This window comes from Scardinius erythrophthalmus (assembly GCF_964197995.2).
Source record: "Scardinius erythrophthalmus genome assembly, chromosome: 8".
Classification (NCBI taxonomy): domain Eukaryota; kingdom Metazoa; phylum Chordata; class Actinopteri; order Cypriniformes; family Leuciscidae; genus Scardinius; species Scardinius erythrophthalmus.
This window is the reverse complement of record NC_138228.1, coordinates 25,664,902-25,690,800: the sequence shown is the minus strand read 5'-3', so window position 1 is coordinate 25,690,800 and position 25,899 is coordinate 25,664,902. Positions and strand designations below refer to the sequence as shown.

At 41.4% G+C, this 25,899-nt stretch overlaps 1 protein-coding gene across 1 annotated transcript; it reads left to right on the top strand.

Annotated features, from left to right (window-relative positions):
- Window positions 1-3,263: 3,263 nt before the first annotated feature.
- Window positions 3,264-22,490, top strand: LOC308694365 (uncharacterized protein; the record flags this gene model as incomplete). The annotated part of the gene is made up of 2 exons (XM_081371870.1): window positions 3,264-4,739; window positions 20,877-22,490. The coding sequence occupies 2 exons, from the start codon at window positions 3,264-3,266 to the stop codon at window positions 22,488-22,490; spliced, it is 3,090 nt and encodes a 1,029-aa protein (XP_081227996.1).
- Window positions 22,491-25,899: the final 3,409 nt, after the last annotated feature.

Genomic DNA, 25,899 nt, shown 5'->3' with positions numbered 1-25,899 from the left:
TGAACAAGTCTCCCCCCCCCCCCATTCATCGAGAAGCAGAGAATTTGAATTAATATTCAAAAAGAAGATGAGTCGGTGGTTGGTTCCTTCTCATTGTTGTTACATATGCCATGTGCTGTATGTGGTGATGCTGCACATTCTGCCTTGACTCACTGTCGTGACAGGAAACTCTGCTTCCTGTGCCATTCACCTGACCACTCTAGACGCAGCTGCCCAGCACAGAAGTCCGCTCAGTCGGGAAACTGATGGGTCTGCATCAAGAGGAGGACAGTGCAGACCCTGTTTGTGAGCCTCCTACTGACAAAACAGATGATTTTGAGTCACTATACCAGTCATTCAGTTCCAAAGTACCCCCAAGCATAACCGTTGTATTTCAAGGCCTACATAAAATACAGAGGTCTGATAGTTAGTTCTATACCACTATCTCAGCAGCGAACATAACTCTGAAAGCAATGATAGATAGTGGTTCCATGGCATGCACACTGAGCGAAGCAGCGGAAGCACGCCTCTTGCAGCATAACTCAGGCCTGAGAAAATATTCTGCTGATGGGGTCATCATTGTCGGATGTGGCGGTCATCAAGTCACACCTAAAGCTATATATGATGTGGATGTGGTGGTGTACGATTGCAAGATGGTCATCCCAATGCTTGTGGTGCCTGGCCAGACTGATGAATTGATATTGGGTAGCAATGCTATAAAGAAGATCCTTCATTTCATGAGAAAGATTGACAGCTATTGGCGGTTGATGTCTGAACCCAGTGGTGGCATTGATGAGGATTGTCATCACTTCTTCTCCGTTCTTTCAAATATGGAGAAATGGAGAGGTGACACAGTACCTGTCAAGGTTGGTACGCTGAAGCTGCAACAGTGTGTGACTCTACAACCAGAGAGTGAGCATCTTGTGTGGGGCAAACTGCCTGCATCAGCACCTATATCAGCAGGCAGCACAGTGGTTGTAGAACCAACTCAATCAAGATGCAGGCCAAGAAAGGTTTTGGTTGGTAGAGTTGTTGCACCGATGTGGGGCGACAGATGGCTGCCAGTGAAGATCATGAACCCCACCACTGAGCCGGTAGTGTTAAAGAGAAACACAAAATTAGCAGATGTGTCTCCCTGCATTGCTGCCGAAGACTTATCTCAGCCTGACAGCGTTCAAGTTTTCTCCCAAGCTGTGACAGGTGCTTCTACAACAAGGTCCAGAGGAGATATTAAGAGAGCATTGGATGAGCTTGGTCTACATGACCTGGATCTGGATGCGTGCGAAGTCTCTGATCTGTGGACAGACAAGCTTTTGCAGATCATTGAGAGATATGAGTCAATCTTTTCGCGGCACAAGTTGGACTGTGGAGAGGCATCTGACTTTGTGCACAAGATACATTTGGTGGATGAAAAGCCATTCCGCCTGCCTTACCGCAGAGTGCCACCAAATCACTATGAAAAGCTAAGAACAGCTCTCAATGATATGGAAGAAAGAGGCATTATTAGTAAATCCAGCAGTGAGTATGCGTCGCCACTGGTTCTTGTGTGGAAGAAAAATGGAGATCTGCGCATCTGTACGGACTTTAGATGGCTTAATGCAAGGACAGTTAAGGACGCACACCCACTGCCTCATCAGGCCGATGCTCTCGCTGCACTTGGTGGAAATGCCTACTTTTCCACCATGGACCTGACCTCTGGGTTCTACAATGTGCCTTTACATGAAGACCATAGGAAGTACACTGCTTTCTCTTCCCCCTTTGGTCTACATGAATACAACCGGATGCCTCAAGGTCTGTCGAACAGCCCAGCTACATTCATGCGAATGATGCTTTCCATTTTCGGAGATCAGAATTTCACCAGTCTCCTATGTTACCTGGATGACCTCATGGTCTTTGCTCCTACTGAACAGCTAGCACTTGAGCGTTTGGAGATGGTTTTCTCTCGTTTGAAGAACAACAACCTCAAGTTGGCTCCGAAAAAGTGCTACTTTCTACGGAGAACAGTAAGGTTTCTTGGCCATGTCATCACTGAGTCGGGAGTGCAGACAGACCCTGGAAAGGTTGAAGCCATTGGCCAGATACAGGTGTCTGATCTGATGGACAGTGACGGTGTCTCTCCTTCGCAGAAGAAGATCCGGTCCTTTTTAGGGATGGTGCTATACTATCAACATTTCACTGCAGGGTGTTCGGCTAAGGCCAGACCCCTTTTCAAGCTTCTCTCAGAACAAAACAATGGGGGGAAAGCTCAGAGAGGAAGGAAACCTAAGAAAAAGTCCTGCAGTCCTGTGAAGCTCACGCCAGAAGACTGGACCCCCGAGTGTCAGGATTCCTTTGACACTTTAAAGCATGATCTATTACATACTGTGACGTTAGCCCATCCTGACTTCGGGAAGCCGTTCATCCTGGCAGTAGACGCTTCGTTTGATGGGATTGGCGCGGTCATCTCCCAGCTTCAGCCTGGTGAAGAGGTTGCAAGGCCAGTGGCCTTTGCTAGCAAAACACTGTCACGTGCCCAATTGAACTACCCAGCGCATCGATTAGAATTTCTTGCCTTGAAGTGGGCTATATGTGATAAGTTCTCCCACTGGCTAAAAGGGGTGCACTTCACTGCATGGTCTGACAACAACCCCTTGACCTACATCCTAACGAAACCCAGGTTGGATGCATGTGAACAAAGATGGGTGGCGAAACTAGCGGCATATGACTTTGATCTGAAGTATGTCCCAGGACCGAAGAATACCGTCGCTGATGCCCTAAGCCATGAACCTTTTGTCCAGTCCTGTGTAAGTCATCGTCTGATGAAACAGCCTTACTTGTCTCTGCTGAATGAAGTCAATGGAGTTGTCACCGGCACAGTGCAAGATGCTTTTCGAATGACCACCAATTGTCAAGCTGTTCAAACTACCGATGACCATGTTGATGAAGTCCTGAGTCCCGAATCGGATCCCTGTTTGCCTTTTGGAGGTGCGATCAGTGCTGAGGAGGTGTCAGCAGTCATGGATGCCCATCGCACTGGGGGGGTCTCTCGGCTGTCTTGCACAGGCCCAGAGTCACTGCAACTGCCTGGGGAAGATCCATCCATTGCCATTCCACTCAGCCAATTGCACAATCTACAACAGCAAGATGCTGTAGTCAGCAGAGTCCTCTTGTATGTACAGCGGCGTAGGAAGCCAAATGCTCGCGAGAGAGCAGGTGAGCCGAGCCCTGTACTCAGGCTGTTGAAACACTAGAAGAAGTTGAGGGTGCGCAATGGACTCCTCTACAGAGTGAAGAGGGACCGCCACATGGACAGGAAGATCTTTCAGTTTGTCACCCCAGAAGCTCTGAAACAGCAAGTGCTTCATGGAGTTCATGATATAGCTGGTCACCAGGGCCGCACAAGAACACTCTCTCTGGCCAGTGAACGATTTTTTTGGACAGGCATGCAGAGAGATATTGTGAGTTACGTGAAGCACTGTCAGAGATGTATCTTAGGGAAGACTCCTGAGCCAGACGCCCGAGCTCCTCTCGAGAATATCCGCACCTCAGCTCCCATGGAGCTAGTTTGCATCGATTTTTGGACAGCGGAATTGGGTGACAAGAAGACCACTGATGTTCTTGTTGTCACAGACCATTTCTCGAAGCTAGCTCTCGCTTTCCCTTGCCGGAACCAGTCTGCAAAGCAAGTTGCCCGATGTCTTTGGGATAATTTTTTCTGCATCTATGGGTTCCCGAAAAGAATCCATTCAGATCAAGGAGCTAACTTTGAGAGCCGGCTTCTTAAAGATCTACTGGAGATGGCAGGTGTGCATAAATCCCATACGACTCCATATCATCCCATGGGCAATGGCATTGCGGAAAGGTTCAACAGAACTCTTGGAGGCATGATAAGAGCTCTTCCTCCAAAGTGCAAGTCCAGGTGGCCACAGATGCTCCAAATGCTGACCTTCTGTTATAATTGCACGGTGCATGAGACAACAGGCTTTGCACCGTTTTTCCTGATGTTTGGGCGGATCCCACGCTTGCCTGTTGATATCATGTTTCATCATGTTCTGGAGGACGCCAACGTTGTCAGCCACCATGAGTTTGTGCACAACCTAAAGAGGGACCTATCTGAAGCAGCGCGGATTGCCCAAAAGAATGCAACCGGAGAACAAGCCCGTCATGCCAAAATCTACAACCGAAAGGTCAGAGGAATGCCGTTGGCTCTGGGCGACCGCGTGTTGCTGGCCAAACGTGGTGAGAGAGGAAAGAGAAAAGTCGCGGACAGGTGGGACTCAAATCCTTTCGATGTAGTGTCTGTGAGATCCGCAGTCAATGTGTACCGAATCAGAGATACTGTCACAGGGAAGGAAAAAGTCATGCACAGAAACATGCTGCTCCCTGTAGACTTCCTGACATTCCCTGGACAGGAGGGGAACCTGGCATCCCTTGAGGAGTCACAGTCTGATAACTGGTGTGCCGGTGCACAGAGCTCTGTGGCAGTGGCTGATAAGGAGGACTCTCAGACGCGCACCATGAACTGGCTCATGCAGTTGCCGGTCCTAGCGGAAGCGGAGAGTGAGAGTGTTCCTGAGGAAGACGTCGTTGAGAAGGCCTTATCTGTAGATGCCTCTGGAGATGACCAGTCAGATGAACGGCAGGACAGTGTTCTTGATGACTCTGTAACTGACCAAATCACTCATGCACACACTGACAAGTCACCAGACCTAGTACACGACATTGCACACTCACCTGTTGATAGGTCTGTTGCCCTTAGTGTCACTCCACATCTAGTGGAGGTTAGACCAGACCAAGTTGTTTGTGCGCATCCTCCTAACACACAAGCCCCTTCAGTTGTCACCAGATGTGGAAGAAGTGTCAGGAATCCAAATAGGCTTATTTGTGAGATGTCAGGCCAAAGATTGTTGGGGAATACTGAACCCATTTTAGGGTCTGCATTTAGTTTCATCGCAGTGTCAATGGGAGTTTAGTATGTCCAATTAGACTTTGTTTTTGTTTTTGTTTTCCTCATTGCCAGCCCTGATCTGTGATCTGTGATTATTTCCTGACATTCTCTACACTGTAAGGGCAAAGTTATGTACAACACTGTGAGGTGTAGATGACATCTCTGTTTCTCTGTGATAAATACGGGGTTTGGTACCACCCTGTGTTTACGCACTTCTTATGGAAGAATTTATGATATTGAGATTTTACATCAGTGCTCGTGATACACATTTTTTTTTTTTTTTTTGGTCCTTTCCTTTCTTTCTGTCTGCCAGATTTTCATGTATGTTGCCCCATTTTAACATAATTTAAGGGGGGTGTATGTAACGGAGTAAAAAGAGTTGCTAGTTAAATTATATTAAAAGTGATGCAACTACACCATCTAGGGGCAGTTTGATTCAGTGTGACAGTGGGATTTGCATTGTATTTACCCACACTGGAGATAAAGAGATAATGGGTAAGTCACGCAAGTTGGGAGGTCTGGGACAATCAATGTTTTCTTATAATTCTAAGTACATATGTCTCGTATTTTGTCACACAATGTACTTATAATGATTTCAGTTAACTATTTTGAGTTTAGTTGATGATTTATGTCTTGTAAAGCCACGTTTTAGAGATTTGCAACCGCGCATATTTTCATGTGAACTAGCCTGCTGATTATCACTTGCTTTACATGCTATTTAGATTGTTGTCCCGAGATCTATTTGCTGAACCCACGATTCAACACTGTCATACTGTGTTCCAGGTAATAATCTTATGTTGTGTAAATGGTTTTATTGTCATGTTATTTGTTGTGTGCAAGTCGAGTTTAGCTATCTTGCAGACCAGCGTGGTAGTTTGAGATTAGCCACACATGTGCTCGAGTGTTGTGTTTGCAATGATAATGTTCCTTATTTTGTTATTTCAATATAATGTAAAATGGATCAAGTTGTTTCATTATTGTACTGCTGAAATGTACTGTATGTTGTATGTAGAGATTATAATTCAGCCTAGATATTCTAAAACCACTATATGATCACACACAGTTTTATTTTGTTTCAAAGACATACAAGTTATGCATTTTTGTTGTGAATATGCTTGATATCTAATTTGATTTATTTCACATTAGCAGTATCACATACATTTGTAACTTACACAAATACATTCCTGTATTTGTATAGCATTTACACACACTGGAGATAAAGAGATAATGGATTGTTGTCCCGAGATCTATTTGCTGAACCCACGATTCAACACTGTCATACTGTGTTCCAGCAATAAAGAAATCTGATCCAAGTGGCTGTCCGTGGTGATGTGTAGCAGCAACAGTAGGATGGAGTGACCCGTCACATATATATATATATATATATATATATAACGTTGTATAACTACTACGATAGAACTTGTAGTGCAATTTTCTGGAAAGTTATCTGCGGACCAGATGGGAAAAATGGAACTTTACCACGACGTCCTCACAACGTTCTCCATGGGATAAACTAGCGACGTCTTTTGAGGACGTGCCCACAACGTTTCTGGAACGTTAGCCAAGATTCTAAAAAATGGAACTTTACCACGACGTCCTCACAACGTTCTCCATGGGATAAACTAGCGACGTCTTTTGAGGACGTGCCCACAACGTTTCTGGAACGTTAGCCAAGATTCTAAAAAATGGAACTTTACCACGGCGTCCTCACAATGTTGTCATAAAGTAATGTCACGCTGACCAAATGACGACTAACTGACGACGTCGTCACAACGTAGTACTGTGTTAGCTGGGATGTCACAGGAGAAATTATATTTAATTCACAACTCTATGCTCTCATACAGGCTAGAACTGGCTCACACAAACACCCACCCCACCCCACCCCAGCCCAGCCCAATTACATAGTGTTTTAAAGACATTAAAACGTTGCATCAATTTAAAATACACGTCTTTAGCATTCATACATTTGTAAAATGTTAAACCGTTAATGTGCTTTAAACTTTTAAAAAAGTGAAGCAATGTATTGGGTAACAGATCAGAGAGTTTGTTTTTTAATTAAAGAAAAGTTTTGTTTTCCACATACATTTAAAACTTTTTAAAAACACTGTATAAAGTTAAAATGCAATGGTTTAGTATTCGTACATTTTACAACGTTATCTGAAAAAAAGTTAGAATGTGGTCCTTCACATACAGATTTAAAAAAACGTTCAAAACAACATCAACTAAAATACAATATGCTACTAAAGTTTAGTTTAGTTTTAAGTTCCGTATGATACATCACTCATCGACGGTAGAAACATGTATGAGTATAGGCTAGATCAGTGTGTGAAGCCGAGTCTCCGCCCACCTATCACTAGATTTATTTATAATTAGGCTACACTAAATAACATTTATAAAAATAATAAATAAAAAAAATAAAAAAATCATGTTTTAGTTAGTTTTGGACTTTTAGTGAAGTTAACAAATATTCACTAACTTACTGATTTATTCACTCTTCGATAGGATAATCCACCTAACCCAATGGAGAAATATGATTATTGTTTGAGAATGCGTTTTGGAGTAAAAAAATAATGAATCTGTTCAAAACTAAGCGGTAGGCAAACAGTTTTTTCACAGACATGTAACACTCTCACATACAACTTTAATAACTTTTTAAAATGATACACACCTTTAAAATACAAAGATGTATAGGCTAGTATAAAAAGTTATCATAATAATGTAAAACAAGTTAGAATGTTTTCCTTCACATACAGATTAAAAAAAAAAAAAAAAAAACTTAAAAACAAAAAAGTCAACGTTAAATCATTTAAAGTTATAGAATGTCTTTCACGAACAACTTTTAAGGATACCAGAAAAATGATAAATTATGTTTTTTAAACAATGTTTCAAACGTGAGCATTAAACATATCGGTAACACTTTATAATAACTGCACGCTATTAATCATTAGTTAAGCATTTGTAAACAGTTAATTTGTCATTTATAAAGCATTAATAGACATTAACCCATTTAATCCCAAATTTTTCTCAGACACAAAAATATCCAAATCATGTGTCATTAGTATCCCTTTGAAACAATCAATCATAATTTTTTTAAATTTTCATGGAAAAGTGTGTGAAAAAGTGTGTTTTATGATCGGTCACAATTGTGACCGGTGGGATACTGTGTTGTATCAACCATTGGACAGACTGAATATAGGTCTATTTGACCTGTGCAGTGTGTTTGTGTGTGTGTGTGTGTGTGTGTTTTTGTGTGTGTGTGTGTGTGTGTGTGTGTGTGTGTGTGTGTGTGTGTTGGGTGTGTGTTTGTGTGTGTGTGTGTATGTGTGTGTGTGTGTGTGTGTGTGTGTGTGTGTGTGTGTGTGTGCGTGCGTGCGTGCATAAGAGTGTATAAAATCCTTAAGATACTATCTTGAGGCCACAAGATACTATCTTGAGGCCACGGGATAGTATCTTGAGGCCACGGGATAGTATCTTGAGGCCACGGGATGGTATCTTGAGGTCACGAGATGGTATCTTGAGGCCACGGGATACTATCTTGAGGCCACGGGATAGTATCTTGAGGCCACGGGATACTATCTAGAGGCCACGGGATAGTATCTCGAGGCCACGGGATAGTGTCTCGAGGCCACGGGATAGTGTCTCGAGGCCTCGGGATAGTATCTCGAGGCCACGGGATAGTATCTCGAGGCCACGAGATAATGTCTGGAGGCCACGGGATAGTGTCTGGAGGCCACGGGATAGTGTCTGGAGGCCACGGGATAGTGTCTCGAGGCCACGGGATAGTGTCTGGAGGCCTCGGGATAGTATCTTGAGGTCACGGGATAGTATCTGGAGGCCACGGGATACCATCTCGAGGCCACGGGATAGTATCTCGAGGCCACGGGATAGTATCTCGAGGCCACGGGTTAGTGTCTGGAGGCCACGGGATAGTGTCTCGAGGCCACGGGATAGTCTCTGGAGGCCTCGGGATAGTATCTTGAGGTCACGGGATAGTATCTGGAGGCCACGAAATACCATCTCGAGGCCACGGGATAGTATCTCGAGGCCACTGGATAGTGTCTGGAGGCCACGGGATAGTGTCTGGAGGCCACGGGATAGTGTCTGGAGGCCACGGGATAGTGTCTCGAGGCCTCGGGATAGTGTCTGGAGGCCACGGGATAGTGTCTCGAGGCCACGGGATAGTGTCTGGAGGCCTCGGGATAGTATCTTGAGGTCACGGGATAGTATCTGGAGGCCACAGGATACCATCTCGAGGCCACGGGATAGTATCTCGAGGCCACTGGATAATGTCTGGAGGCCACGGGATAGTGTCTGGAGGCCACGGGATAGTGTCTGGAGGCCACGGGATAGTGTCTGGAGGCCTCGGGATAGTGTCTGGAGGCCACGGGATAGTGTCTCGAGGCCACGGGATAGTGTCTGGAGGCCTCGGGATAGTATCTTGAGGTCACGGGATAGTATCTGGAGGCCACAGGATACCATCTCGAGGCCACGGGATAGTATCTCGCGGCCACTGGATAATGTCTGGAGGCCACGGGATAGTGTCTGGAGGCCACGGGATAGTGTCTGGAGGCCACGGGATAGTGTCTCGAGGCCACGGGATAGTGTCTGGAGGCCTCGGAATAGTGTCTTGAGGTCACGGGATAGTATCTGGAGGCCACGGGATACCATCTAGAGGCCACGGGATAGTATCTCGAGGCCACGGGATAATGTCTGGAGGCCACGGGATAGTGTCTGGAGGCCACGGGATAGTGTCTCGAGGCCACTGGATAGTGTCTGGAGGCCTCGGGATAGTGTCTTGAGGTCACGGGATAGTATCTGGAGGCCACGGGATACCATCTCGAGGCCACGGGATAGTATCTCGAGGCCACGGGATAGTGTCTGGAGGCCACGGGATAGTGTCTGGAGGCCACGGGATAGTGTCTGGAGGCCTCGGGATAGTGTCTGGAGGCCTCGGGATAGTGTCTCGAGGCCACGGGATAGTGTCTCGAGGCCACGGGATAGTGTCTGGAGGCCACGGGATAGTGTCTCGAGGCCACGGGATAGTGTCTCGAGGCCTCGGGATAGTGTCTCGAGGCCACGGGATAGTGTCTCGAGGCCTCGGGATAGTGTCTGGAGGCCACGGGATAGTGTCTCGAGGCCAAGGGATAGTGTCTCGAGGCCAAGGAATAGTGTCTGGAGGCCACGGGATAGTGTCTCGAGGTCACGGGATAGTGTATCGAGGCCACAGGATAGTGTCTCGAGGTCACGGGATAGTGTCTGGAGGCCACGGGATAGTGTCTCGAGGCCACGGGATAGTGTCTCGAGGCCACGGGATAGGATCTTGGCCATTTAGGACATTTTGATGGGTTTTTTTTTCAGATTTTCTTCCTAGACCACTTGTGCGTGTGTGTGTGTGTGTGTGTGTGTGTGTGTGTGTGTGTGTGTGTGTGTAAAGTTAGGTAGAATTAGTTAGCTAGCTAGTCTGTGTGTGTGTTTGTGTGTTTGTGTGGAAAGTTGCAGTAGGTAGGAAGTTAGGTAGCAGCACAATTAGCTAGCAGAATTAGCTAGCTAGCTAGTCTTCCTTGGGTCCGTGTGTGTGTGTGTGTTTCTGTGTGTGTGTTTCTGTGTGTGTGTCTGTGTGTAAAATTAGGTAGAAAGTTAGGTAGCAGCAGAAAGTAAGGTAGAACAGTTAGCCTATGTGTATTACATGTAGATACAATGGGTTATCCCACCGGTCACTATTGTTGCCGTTGACATGTTTGTGAGTGCTATGACCACATTAAATAAAGTTGAGTAATTGCAAATGCATATATCAATACTAGACACCTTAAACATGATGTGTACCAAAAATCTATGTCCTATCTTTATTTTAACATACTTTAATAACCTTTTCTTTGGGAGCTTTCTTGCTGCCATCCTCTTCTCTTGGCGCAAACAGGAAGTAAACAGCTCTGGTCATGTGACAATTTACAGTAAACATGCGACACTGCACATATTTCATTGAGACCCTTTATTATTTCAATATCTGCTGGAAATGCATTGATAGATCATTCAGTAACATTTTTATAGCCTTAGAAATGAAAAAAATTTTTACGGTCACTATTGTGACCGGTGGGATTAAATGGGTTAATAAGCAGTTTATAAATACAGTTATAAATGCTTTGTTCTTGATTTATAAGCATATCTATAATGTGTTTAATAATTGTGTTTTCATACTTTATTAATGATCAGTTTATCATTTCTAAATGAAGTATTGCATTATTTACGAACCAGTTATTTTGGAGTTGTCAGTGGTTCATAAGATCACTTAGAAAGTGTAAGTAAATGATTAATTAACTGTTAAAATACATATTATTCAGACATAGTAATAGTTACTTAGTGTGTTAATAAATGCTTTATTAACATGTATTTCTACTGTAATTCAGGGTTAATTCAGGTAGTTATAAAGCATTTAGTAGTGGTCAGTTCACTATTTTTGTGAGCTCATCTAAAGTGAGGACTAGTTATGCTTTGTAAAGCAATTATAAAGGAGATTTAAAGGCTGTTAAATATTTTTATGTTCCGTATCACTGTGTTGTGTTTGTTTCTTTTTTCTATTTAGAAGATAACTGAGTCTTTAAATCTCCTTTATAAATGCTTTACAAGGCATAACTAGTCCTCACTTTAGATGAGCTCACAAAAATAGTTAACTGACCACTACTAAATGCTTTATAACTACCTGATTTTACTACATTTACTTACACTTTCTAAGTGATCTTGTTAATCAATGACAACACCTAGTTTGTAAATAATGGTAAACAACGTAACTGGTTCGTAAATAATGCTATACTTAATTTAGAAATTATAAATTGATCATTAATAAAGTATGAAAATACAATTATTAAACACATTATAGATATGCTTATAAATCAAGAATAAAGCATTTATAACTATTTATAAACTGCTTATTAATGTCTATTAATGCTTTATAAATGATGAATTAACTGTTTAGTAATGCTTAACTAATGATTAATAGCGTGCAGTTATTATAAAGTGTTACCAACATATCAAACAACAACAACAGCAGATAAAAAAATACATCAAACGAATAGATTATAAGCAAAACTTTTTAACATAAACTTTTGTTTAGTTTTTAGCTAACAATATCTCTTACGCTGTCCCGCAAAGCACATGAATGAGAAATAGAGTCTCCGCCCACCTAAAACTCCGCAACGCATGAGAATACACATGTGCAGCGCTAGCCTATAGCTACAGATTTAAATCTTGGTAAAAAAGACTTATCAAAACAACGTTTTATATATTTACATTTTTTATTTAGGCTAATTTAGTTATTAATTCACTATTAGATATTTCTAGCCTAATATTTTCAAGCATCTGTCCACACACACACACACATACGGATGAACGTCTTAACTTTCACGACATCATAGAGAGAGAGCATCAATTTGTACCATGCTGTGTTATGCCTAGATAACGAGAAATTATCTCTTGTGAACTCTGAATGGCATTGCGAGCTTTGGGTGATACTGTAAACTTTTGGTTTTCTTTACAAGAAATTGATGAAAGCTATTTTTAGAGTCGACATGAAATCAAAATTGATCTTATTTACTTTGTTAGCGCATATTACTAGTCTTGTGGTGAACAATTAATCCGTGCAAGTTAATACACAGGAAAAATTGTTGGCCATAGTAATCTTTAATCAAAGTCTGAAAAGCGACTTCCGGTCTGGAAATGGCGTTTCTTTTCTGATGACGTCAGTTTGACGGCTTAACCACTCCTTAAACCGTCTGCTATGAGCAGAGATGGACAGGAGGAGCGTTAGAGTAAAACCCTACCCTCTGTTCAATATTCCCTTTCACTTGGAAATACATCACAACAGTGGAGAAAAGTCGTTTTGCAACTTCCGGTTCACGGGGACTTTAAAAAACGTTAATACAACTCTTTGCTTTACAAAAAATGTTTATTACACTAAAACAAGACACAAAATAGGATATTTCATTTAGCCCTACAGTAGTCATATAGTTATTTCTTTATTTTTATTCTGTATTTTTACAGACCTAAAACTATGAGGCTTCAAAGTATGGATTAGAAGTAGGCTAGTCGAAGACACAAACGATTTTGAACATTTATACATTTGTGTGTTGCAAAAGCAGAAGTCTATCTTCTTTAAATAAAGAATCACCTTTATTTATGCTTTAATTTCTTTAAAACAATCTGGTGACCTGCATTATTTCTGTGATTACTTGATCAGTAATATTGCGAGAGGTTTCCTCACACGTATAAAAACTCTTTAGATGTCTTTGTGACAAACACAACACTTAGAAGACTTTTTTTAAATGTATGGCCGATCCTTTTTCTTCTGACAAACTTACATTTCATATTAATTACCTGAGGCATTTAACAACCCCGCTAGATTTAGTCATCTTGTTCAGATAGCACAACGCTGTTTCACATGTTGTATGTTGGACTGTATGTGTTTTAGGTGAAGACGTTTCTTTGAGAGCTGAAATAAATGACAATTAAGAATTTAAGTGATAGTCTTTCGGTTTGACTAAATGGATACTTCATTTAGTGCAACTTTCCCTCTATCTACGAATTACACAAAGTGCATGCTGTTTTACACTTAAACTAGGCCTATTACAACAGAATCACATCTGACTATTGCACTGAGAGAGGCATATTCATCCAAGCTCGAGGCTGTTAAAGTTCCACACTTTGATAAAACCTAAATTCTAGAGGTCAATTGGGATAAAAGTAAATGCATCATCATGAGCCATTTAAAACAAATACAGAAAAGCCACTATAGTGACCAGTTTTAGCGTTTGAATTGACATTTTACATATTACGCTGTTTACATCTTGTTTTTGTACAATTTTTGTTCATATAGGAATGTATGAAAAACATGAACAAATATTGCATAAAGAGAATTAAATGACGGTCCTTCAAGTATGAGAGTGTTTAAGACTAAAGAAATCATGTTTATTTTAGAACATCTTTCTGCTATGTCTACGAAACATTGACGTGAAAGATGAGTATTACACTTTATTATTACACGGTTATTTTGTGTGTGTCACTAAACAACATGGTTAAGCTAATGAATTACAGTTGATACGTGGTATTTTTACGTGAAAGGAGGGAAATTAATATAGATAGATAGATAGATAGATAATTTTATTGTCCCTTAACGGGAAATTTGTTCTCACAGATTATACAGCACACGCAACTGGCATGTAACAGCAACAACAAAACACATGTAACAGCAACAACAAAAACACAAAAAGGTGAATGTTCAACTTTGTAGCCTATTAAGGATTGAAATTGCAGATGGTACAAAGCTCTTTTTGAAACGAGCCCTTCTCCATGTTAGGGTCCTGTATCTTCGCCCGGAGGGCAAGAGAGTGAAGTGGAAGTTGAGGGGGTGCTCTGGGTCTGTTATTATTGTCCGGGCAAGGCGGGCTATTGCTCTGTCATTGAGTTCTGAGATGTTGGGTGTAGGGGAGTGTATTATTTTTGAAGCTATGTGTGTGATTTTATTCAGTTTGTTTTTGTTGGTGACTGACAGCATGGTGTAAAAACTGGTAGAGCAGTATAACAGAATGGGCTGGATAATACTTGTGTACAGTAGTAACAGAAGATGAGGGGCAATGTAAAGGGAACTTAGTTTTCGTAGAATATGCAGACGCTGTTGGGAGCGTTTATGGATGTCCTTTATGTGATAGTCAAAAGTGAGCTTGTTATCCAGGGTGAGTCCAAGATATTTGAATTTCTCAACCTGTTCTATTATGTTGCCATGAATGGAGATCCGACTGAGACTGGGTGCATTAAAGACCAGTTCTTTTGTTTTCTCAACATTGAGATGGAGAAAATTGTCTGTGCACCAGTGTGTAAAGTGTGATATCGTGTCATGGTAAGCAGCAATGCTAGTGTGATCGTTGAGGAGAGCCAGGATTGCAGTATCGTCTGAGTATTTGTAGTATGTTGTGATGGATGAAGGACTAATACAGTCATTAGTGTAGAGTGTGTAAAGAAAGGGAGAGAGGACACAGCCTTGAGGAGCTCCAGTGTTGGTTATGGTGGTGCCCGATGTGACAGACCCTATCCTCACAGCCTGTGGCCTGTTGCTCAAGAAACTGTGAATCAGATGGATGTAATGAGGTGCAACGCTGAGTTTACGTAGTTTTTTAATCATCTGATGACGTTGAATTGTATTAAAAGCTGAGCTTAAGTCCACAAAAAGAACTGCAGCAGAATTACCAGATACTTCCAGGTGTTTAAGGAGGGAATGAAGGAGACATACAACAGCATCCTCCGTCCCTCGCCTGGCTTTATAGGCAAACTGATGTTTGTGCAGCTGTGGATTGACAGTTGACAAGATGGTGCGCAGAATCAGTTTTTCATAACATTTGCTTGCTATGGGTGTGAGAGCAACAGGTCTGTAATGGTTGAGCTCTGATGGACGGGGTTTCTTTGGTAGAGGAATGATGGTGGACTTTTTCCATAGGGTGGGCCACCGTGCTGTACTGTATGACTCATGCATTATGGAATACAGAACCGGGGAGAGTTCCATTGCACAAAGCTTGAGCACCCTAGCAGGGATGCCGTCCGGCCCCATGGCCTTGCCGATTTTACACCTACTCAGCTCCTGTCGAACATCACCCTCTGTAAACGGAGGAGTTGTCGGTAGATCTGAAGGGAGAGCGTTAAGTAGCTCATTGCAGACAGCTGAATAATCAGTGATGTCAAATCTGGAGTAGAAGGTATTAAGGCTATTTGCAAATGTTGTGGGGTTAGAAATAGTGCTATGATCTTGTTTCACATTCTGTCCCGTCAATATTTTCATTTTCTTGAAGGCTTGTTATGTGTTCATCGTAGAAAACTCATGTTCTATTTTCTCTTTGTATTTAAGTTTTTCTTTAATAATGTCTTTTTTATCTGTCTGTCCAGTATTTTGAGTGAAAGCCAATCCTTGCATTGAAATATTTTGTGTTTCTCAGCCAGTTTTTGTTTAATCTGTGGAGTAATCCAAGGCCTGGAGTTAGGGAAAGTTTTGTATGTTTTTGTTGATATACAGTTACTTATGCAAAACTTTATGTAGTCTGTTATAACGGACAGTCTCTCATCCAAAGTACCGTTAAAAACGGTCCAGTCAGTGCATGCAAGGGAACCTTGCAGACATGCAGTTGCATCCGCCGACCACTGTGGAGCGCTGTGGACTTGTGGTTTGATGCGCTTCAGTTCCTGTCTGTAACCAGGAAGAAAGACCAAAACATTATGGTCCGAGGAGCCCAGAGGAGGATGAGCCCGAACAGTAAATGCATCCAAAACATTCCCGTAACACAGATCCAAGACATTTCCCTTCCTTGTGGGACAATGCACATACTGATGGAAGGAAGGCAGTACGCTGTCAAGACTGCAGTTATTGTAATCGCCCATATAAAACACCGGGTTAAAAAACATTGAGTTAGCATTCTCCGCTATTAGCTCTGCTGCTGCTTGTATGTTCGCATCAGGTGGACAGTAAACACACCCAAAAACTTCTTCTCTTGGAAGATAGAAGGGGCGTAGCGATAGTGTTAATATCTCTACGTCCGGTGTGCATATGATGCTGTGTATTTTTATGTTGGTGCACCAGCGCTTGTTTATAAAGACACATAGTCCTCCACCCCTCTCCTTACCTGACTGACGGGTCCTGTCAGCCTGGACGGTCAAGAAGTTGTCCAAGTTGATCTCAGAATCCGAGATGGATTCATCGAGCCAGGATTCAGTTAATGCGATGATACACGCGTCCCTGAAAAGTCTCTCCCCCTGACACTTGGCATGAAGTTGATCCATCTTTTTCCGGAGGGAACGTACATTGGCCAATATGAAAGAAGGTAATGGAGGTCTAAAAGGACGCCTTCTTAACCTGTTAACCGTTGCCAGTGCGCCCGCGCACTGAAGCGTTTTTTTTTTTTTTTTTAGTTCAAATTTACTATCAGATTTAATGTTATACCTTGACAAACTATACATCATTAAAAAGATATAAGACTCAAGTTTCAGTATTTGACCACTATTGTATTCTGAGAAACTTATAGCGACAGTTATTTCTTAATTTCTGTCAGGAGTTATGAAATGAAAAAATGAGTCGATACCTTTAATATGAATTATGCGCGTCAGCCGCTTTCATTCATAAAAAAACTCCTGTGCTGTCGTCATGACAGCGATTCACAAAACAACGTCCCTCAGGGCTTTTAGCTAAAAAATGTGCAGAAATATTGATAGATTCTCATAGATTTACATCAGATTTCTATTGACAGGAATAATATTTATTGAATTTATACCCAAATGCGTCGATGTAATCTTTATGAGCGTTTGGCACTGTCATTTACTGTGTTTTCAATTCATACCAATAGCCTGAGGGCGCTATATGCACAAGAATAACCCATATATGGAACATGAAGAGCCATAATCATGTGACATTCCAGGACGTCACTGATACACACAAAGCTACAGAGATCGCGCTGTATAACATGCAGATAAAGATGTTTTGAAGACAATAAACATGATTGCAATGATATTTGAGTTACCTGTGTTTTTCAAGCCATGCCAGGTACTTTCATAATAATAGATTATATTTATAATGTAATGCTAATCTATATAGACCATCATTGTGCAGAATATGATCAAATAGTATATTTTCTGTCAGATTTTTTTTATCTGATGTCAAATTAGATCACAGAAGATTATTTAAAACACTTCACTTGCGTTTTAAAGTAAGTTTGGAGCACAAACATGGTTTCTCATAAATTGTCACGTATTGATGGTGTGCTAAGCTAACATGCTAGCTAGCTCTAGGTGCTTCTATCTTGAAAATTTTTTAACTAAATACAGAGTTTTAGACTTATCATCTTCATATTTTAAATATAATATGGTCAGACATGTGGCTTTAGCTGCATTGCATTTCTAGATTGCTACAGTGTCAACTTCAATTTAATTTTCATGAAGATGTTTCATAAAAATACATTTCTAATAACTTTAAAGCTATTTATAACATTTTTTTTCATTATGACAATAATTAATTCTACATTTACAATAAACTGCCAGGTGTCAGCTTTCAAATGAGATCATACTTGTGCTTTTAGTACAAAGGGTTCATGAACTGTATCTGTTTCAGTTTGGGTATGTCATTTCTGGGGATTTTTCAAAAGTGGGGTTGCAGCTTAACAGGTTAACCGGGCACGGACACCGCCACGGCTGCCCCTTTTCCTCGGTCGGATCTCTGGAGGGATGTCAGCCGGTTTTTCGTTGCATGGAATAGATGACCGGAGTCGCAGAAGCTCATCCCGCCTGTAGGTGAGTAGTGCGCCTCTGGTAACATCTGGCTGTAGTGGCGTGAGCGCGGTGCCATTCTTGATAATCCACAAGATCGCAAGAGTAATCCACAGCACTTTCAGCATTATGTCGTTGCTTGACTTAACCATACACACTTGACAAAGACTTAATAACAAATAACTCAAACAAATGACGAAAAACTAGACAAAGCCAGAGAAATAACGTGAGCTGACATGACAAACGTGTTGTCGCAGCAGAGTCAATGGGGTCAATTTTAATATTTAACATATAAAAATACAAATATTTTAACCTATCGTCAATTTCAATTGTTAGATAAATCATCTAACAATCGACAGTTATATGTGAAACAATTAGAGTTGGTGTAAATTTGTCGCATTAGAGCAGGATTCTTGTTTATATTGAACATTATTATTCTACCGCATGTTTAACAGCCCCTATATTGTTGTCGGCCTCATCAAAGTTCACACAGTTTTCACCGGAGCATACCGACTCTGAAACAAGACCAAGTATTAGCACGTAACATTTTGGACACCTTTGTTTTTAGGCATCTTTGCATTTCTTCTGAAACACCCTGTTTTGAAATTGTTTAAAAAATTTTAACATCACTAGCGTAACACTTATCGTATTGTCGGGTGTGATTGTAATGTTTTGTATGGCGTTTTCTTTACACTTTCCCCCGGATACCTGTTTCCTACAGTTAGCTGTAATGTTAGTGAACTCTAGGTCTTCTCTTTGTTCATATACGACAGTATTCACATGAATTGACTTGATTTGATAAAATTATGGTTTAAACCATCATCTTCACATGAGACATTTACATTATATTATTATACCGTCCTAGTTTTTAAATAGCGCTAAAATGTATATTTTACATTTTAACCTTTATGCGGATATAGAATGCCGCACAAGGCTCTCTGACATATCTTATCGTGTAAAACATCTATGTAGATCTAGGTATGTTTTTAAAAATACCGCGAAACAAAGACAGGACACATCTTTCTATAAGCGACCCTCAAAATCTGTGCATACAACAAAACACATGTATGTGTACAATGATTTATCAGAAAACTACTTTTGTTTGAAGAAAAACTTAAATCAGCTGGTGCTTGATTACTATTGAAGCTATTAAACACCCCTGAATTCGGTAATGCGATATTGATATCACGTTTTAATTTTAACTCAATACATTTGAATGCGCTAAAGGTCTATGAACTTTAACATCTTAATAGTTGGTAAAATTAACTTAAAGCCTAGGCAAAATGAAATACATCCTAACTACTTCTACATGCTTGTTACAGATCTTATGACGTACAATTCACCCATGCATATGTTTAAAAATATATGTATATAAATATATATATATATATATATATATATATATATATATATATATATATATATATATATATATATAAAAATATTTTGGTGTAATTATAGACATCTCTCCGGTGGCATATGCATAACTTCTCCATGATGCTACTTCTGATTCAATGTGGCTTTAATCCTATACAGCTGTTTACGGCGTCATGATGACCACCCCTCCAGCGGGGCGTGGTGAGCTGTTGTCCTGATAAATATTTCAGGACTTCGCACACAACCCCGGTTTGCCGGTCTATCATTTTCTTCACTACTTCAATGTATACTCGAAAGTATGAAGTTGAAATAAAAATAAATAAATAAATAAATAAAAATTACAAACATTTCTGTTGTGTTAATGTCTGTGTCATGATATATTACCCGGAAGCAAAGATGCAAGTAACTCTTTATTGAGGGGTCAAAAGACACAAAAAATATACAGGAACTCGGGTGGGCTGGTGGCGCAGGGACTAGATGGTCAGCGTGCTGGTGAAGACAGGTGACGGTGAATCCAGTGACAGTGAATATCCAGACGAGAAGAGATGAACACCACGAAGACACCGAACAGGAACTTGAATCAGGAACAGGACTGGAGACGGCAAACGATGACACACACTGAGGACACCAAACAACGATCTGACAAAGAGAGGAGAGTGTGATGAGTCTTTATAGGTGAGTGAATTGGCAGCAGCTGGTGCGGGGAATGAGATCAGCTGGCGCGCTGATCAGCCGGAACGAGCAGTCACGCCCACTCACACACACCCACACACACATAACAACAAATACACGAGACACGAAGAAAACAGTGAATTCATGAACCGTGACAGTCTGAGCTCATAAAAATAGTATTATAATAGTATACATAATAATAATATTTAGAATAATTAAAAATACTTCATGATTTAAAAGATTAAATATTTCAGAGATCCTTGTAAAGAGTTGCAGAATGTTTTCTGCATTTTAATTACTGTATTCCTGAGGTGGCAACCATTTCCATACCACGCCTGGATGCGCTGTGCCACGGACCACAGAGGCACATCGCGTCTCTGAAAAATGTGTGGTGATTTTTCAAGTGATACAACTAATTTACCCGCTGTGTACAGAACAGAACAGAAGAAAGGACATTTTGTAGTGTTGAACAAAATTCGATTTTGTTCTTAGCATCGGTTCCTGCATCATAGAGGGAGGAAGCACATACCCCCTACGTCGATCTTCTATCTGTTCAGGAGTTCATTAATTTTTTTTAATAAGTTTATGTGTTCTGTCATGGACGACTAGACACTAGTCATTGGATGTCCAGCAGAGAGAAGGGCTTGAGTGGACACGCCCTGTGGTCACATTTTATGTCTTCATCCAGAGTTTACCCCCCACCGTAAACCTCCTGTCGTCCTCTCACTCTGCCTTTTCCCCGCTTCGCAACGTAGCCATCCTACAGCTTTCCGCCCCTGCGACACCCGTAACATCGACCACCACGGCATCCGTTTCAGGCCAAATGGAGGAGCAGGTGGGTTACTTAAACCTGGATATGTCTCACCAGGATATGTCTCACCAGCGACCTCCGGCTTGTCACAATCCTGACATGCGTCGGGAACAGGAACGCCTTGACACCTTTCAGAATTGGACTCTTGGTACAGTAACTCCAGCCGAGCTTGCCCAAAGTGGTTTCTACTACCTTGGGCAGGGCGACAGAGTGGCTTGCTTCAGTTGTGGAGGCCAGCTTAGCAACTGGGAACCGGGAGATCGGGCAGTATCAGAGCACCAGAGGCATTACCCCAACTGCCGCTTCGTTCGAGGTGACCGTGCAGATAATGTACCTTTATTTGACGGCGGCCTTTCCAATGTATCTAACTCGGCAATGCAACAGTGTGAAGAAAGGTTGCTCACATTTGTCTACTGGCCCTCAAGAATAACTGTTCGACCAGACCAATTGGCTAAAGCTGGTTTTTACTATGTTGGTCGTCGTGATGACTTGAAGTGCTTTTGTTGTGATGGTGGACTCAGATGTTGGGAGTCTGGTGATGATCCATGGGTAGAACATGCCAAGTGGTTTCCAAGATGTGAATACCTGTTACAAGAAAAGGGCCAAGAGTTTGTTCATCAGATTCAAGCAAGATTTCCAAGACTATTTGAGCAGCTATTGACTAATGGAGACAGCGACTCGAGAGAATTTGTTGATCCAGCTGTTGTACACCTGGGTCCTGGAGAAGACCGTTCAGAAGATGCAGTGATGATGAACAATCCTGTGGTGAAGTCTGGTTTAGAGATGGGATTTGAGCATGGCCTGGTGAAGCAAACCGTGCAGAGCAAAATTCTCACAAGTGGAGAAAATTACAAAACCGTTCAAGAGTTGGTGTCTGATTTACTAAGTGCAGAAGATGAGAAGAGAGAGGAGGAGCAAGAGCTTCTTGCTGAGGAAATGGCATCAGATGGTTTTACTTTTCTTAAGAAACATCATATTGCCATGTCACAGCAGCTAAAAAGCGTGCAGAGCTTAATGGACCATCTTCTAGAGGAGAACATCATCTCACAGAAAGAGTATGACATTATTCGTAACTGTACTACAGTCAAGCAGCAGACAGGGCAGCTCATTGAGTTAGTCCTGTCGAAAGGAAATGCAGCAGAAGAGGTCTTCCGCAACTGGATCAAGAAGAATGATGTCTGCCTGCTGAGAGAACTGATGGCCCAGACAAATGAAGCTGTATCACTGAGTCAAGATCTTTCAGACTTGCCTATGGAGGAACAGTTAAGAAAACTTCAAGAGGAGCGCACATGCAAAGTTTGCATGGATAAGGAAGTGAACATTGTCTTCATTCCCTGTGGTCACCTAGTTTTGTGCAAAGAATGTGCGCCTTCTCTGCGCAAGTGCCCCATATGTAGAGGATTGGTCAAAGGCGCTGTCCGTACTTTCCTATCATAAAGTGAAGATATTTATCATCCAAGTAACAACAGTTTTTGGATGTGCAAATTTACACCAACTCTAATTGTTTCACATATAACTGTCGATTGTTAGATGATTTATCTATCAATTGAAATTGACGATAGGTTAAAATATTTTTATTTTTATATGTTAAATATTAATTTCCCTCCTTTCACATAAAAATACCACGTATCAACTGTAATTCATTAGCTTAACCATGTTGTTTAGTGACACACACAAAATAACCGTGTAATAATAAAGTGTAATACTCATCTTTCACGTCAATGTTTCGTAGACATAGCAGAAAGATGTTCTAAAATAAACATGATTTCTTTAGTCTTAAACACTCTCATACTTGAAGGACCGTCATTTAATTATCTTTATGCAATATTTGTTCATGTTTTTCATACATTCCTATATGAACAAAAATTGTACAAAAACAAGATGTAAACAGCGTAATATGTAAAATGTCAATTCAAACGCTAAAACTGGTCACTATAGTGGCTTTTCTGTATTTGTTTTAAATGGCTCATGATGATGCATTTACTTTTATCCCAATTGACCTCTAGAATTTAGGTTTTACCAAAGTGTGGAACTTTAACAGCCTCGAGCTTGGATGAATATGCCTCTCTCAGTGCAATAGTCAGATGTGATTCTGTTGTAATAGGCCTAGTTTAAGTGTAAAACAGCATGCACTTTGTGTAATTCGTAGATAGAGGGAAAGTTGCACTAAATGAAGTATCCATTTTGTCAAACAGAAAGACTATCACTTAAATTCTTAATTGTCATTTATTTCAGCTCTCAAAGAAACGTCTTCACCTAAAACACATACAGTCCAACATACAACATGTGAAACAGTGTTGTGCTATCTGAACAAGATGACTAAATCTAGCGGGGTTGTTAAATGCCTCATGTAATTAATATGAAATGTAAGTTTGTCAGAAGAAAAAGGATCGGCCATGCATTTAAAAAAAGTCTTCTAAGTGAAGATGTTGTGTTTGTCACAAAGACATCTAAAGAGTTTTTATACGTGTGAGGAAACCTCTCGCAATATTACTGATCAAGTAATCACAGAAATAATGCAGGTCACCAGATTGTTTTAAAGAAATTAAAGCATAAATAAAGGTGATTCTTTATTTAAAGAAGATAGACTTCTGCTTTTGCAACACACAAATGTATAAATGTTAAAAATCGTTTGTGTCTTCGACTAGCCTACTTCTAATCCATACTTTGAAGCCTCATGGTTTTAGGTCTGTAAAAATACAGAATAAAAATAAAGAAATAACTATATGACTACTGTAGGGCTAAATGAAATATCCTATTTTGTGTCTTGTTTTAGTGTAATAAACATTTTTTGTAAAGCAAAGAGTTGTATTAACGTTTTTTAAAGTCCCCGTGAACCGGAAGTTGCAAAACGACTTTTCTCCACTGTTGTGACGTATTTCCAAGTGAAAGGGAATATTGAACAGAGGGTAGGGTTTTACTCTAACGCTCCTCCTGTCCATCTCTGCTCATAGCAGACGGTTTAAGGAGTGGTTAAGCCGTCAAACTGACGTCATCAGAAAAGAAACGCCATTTCCAGACCGGAAGTCGCTTTTCAGACTTTGATTAAAGATTACCATGGCCAACAATTTTTCCTGTGTATTAACTTGCACGGATTAATTGTTCACCACAAGACTTGTAATATGCGCTAACAAAGTAAATAGGATCAATTTTGATTTCATGTCGACTCTAAAAATAGCTTTCATCAATTTCTTGTAAAGAAAACCAAAAGTTTACAGTATCACCCAAAGCTCGCAATGCCATTCAGAGTTCACAAGAGATAATTTCTCGTTATCTAGGCATAACACAGCATGGTACAAAGTGATGCTCTCTCTCTATGATGTCGTAAAAGTTAAGACGTTCATCCGTATGTGTGTGTGTGTGTGTGTGGACAGATGCTTGAAAATATTAGGCTAGAAATATCTAATAGTGAATTAATAACTAAATTAGCCTAAATAAAAAATGTAAAAATATAAAACGTTGTTTTGATAAGTCTTTTTTACCAAGATTTAAATCTGTAGCTATAGGCTAGTGCTGCGCATGTGTATTCTCATGTGTTGCGGAGTTTTAGGTGGGCGGAGACTCTATTTCTCATTCATGTGCTTTGCGGGACAGCGTAAGAGATATTGTTAGCTGAAAACTAAACAAAAGTTTATGTTAAAAAGTTTTGCTTATAATCTATTCGTTTGATGTATTTTTTAACTGTTGTTGTTGTTGTTTGATATGTTTAATGCTCACGTTTGAAACATTGTTTAAAAAACATAATTTACCATTTTTCTGGTATCTTTAAAAGTCGTTCGTGAAAGACATTCTATAACTTTAAATGATTTAACGTTGACTTTTTTGTTTTTAAGTTTTTTTTTTTTTTAAATCTGTAGGCCTATGTGAAGGAAAACATTCTAACTTGTTTTACATTATTATGATAACGTCTCGGTTACTGATGTAACCCTCGTTCCCTGAAGGAGGGAACGGGAGACGTAACGTCGACGTGACGACGTGATTGGGATCACTTCAGGGAGCCCTATCAACTTCGAGTGTCTACAGAACGAGCCAATGAACGTTGGCGTGCGTGAATCGCGTCACGCGCCCTGCCCCGCCGCGCGGGTATAAACAGGAAGCGGGCGCACGCACACATTGTTTTTCGCTGAGGAGCCGAGATTTGTGACGGCCATGGTCAGCAACGGTGGCGACGGGACGTTACGTCTCCCGTTCCCTCCTTCAGGGAACGAGGGTTACATCAGTAACCGAGACGTTCCCTTTCAGTCGCTCACGTTCGACGTAACGTCGACGTGACGACGTAATTGGGATCCCATGGAAAACGCCACGGTTGCTGCCACATCCAGCGCCCTACGCAAGACTCTCAGACCCCCAACTGCTGGGGCGGAAGATCTGCGTAGAGGGAGTTCAACTGCTGTTCCATTATACCCCACACAGCGGAACTCTTGGATAACACTGGGAAAGCGTACCTCTCCAGGGGAAAGAACGCTGCGGAGCCACATCCTGCCCGAAGGGAGGTAACATGTGGAGAATACACATATGGACTGGCCGAAGGGGCAGTGCGACATATGGAATGTCACTGGGGTGGCTCCACCCGAAGGGGGAGACACACCGGACAGTGACGGCAGAGCAGACTCTGCCAAGGGAAGACACGGGCTCACCGCAGGGAACTGGTCGTGGAAGAATACACATATGGGATCGCCGCAGGGATCACCACATATGGAACCCAGCCTAGCACAAGTTACACAAGCATACGAACACTAGGCCTGGCGTCGGACGCTCCGCAACGTCCGACTGCCGAAGGGGTGCGGAGGAACTCACAGGGTTCGCCAATGGGGAACTCGACTGGAGTAAAAAGCGCACGTATCCG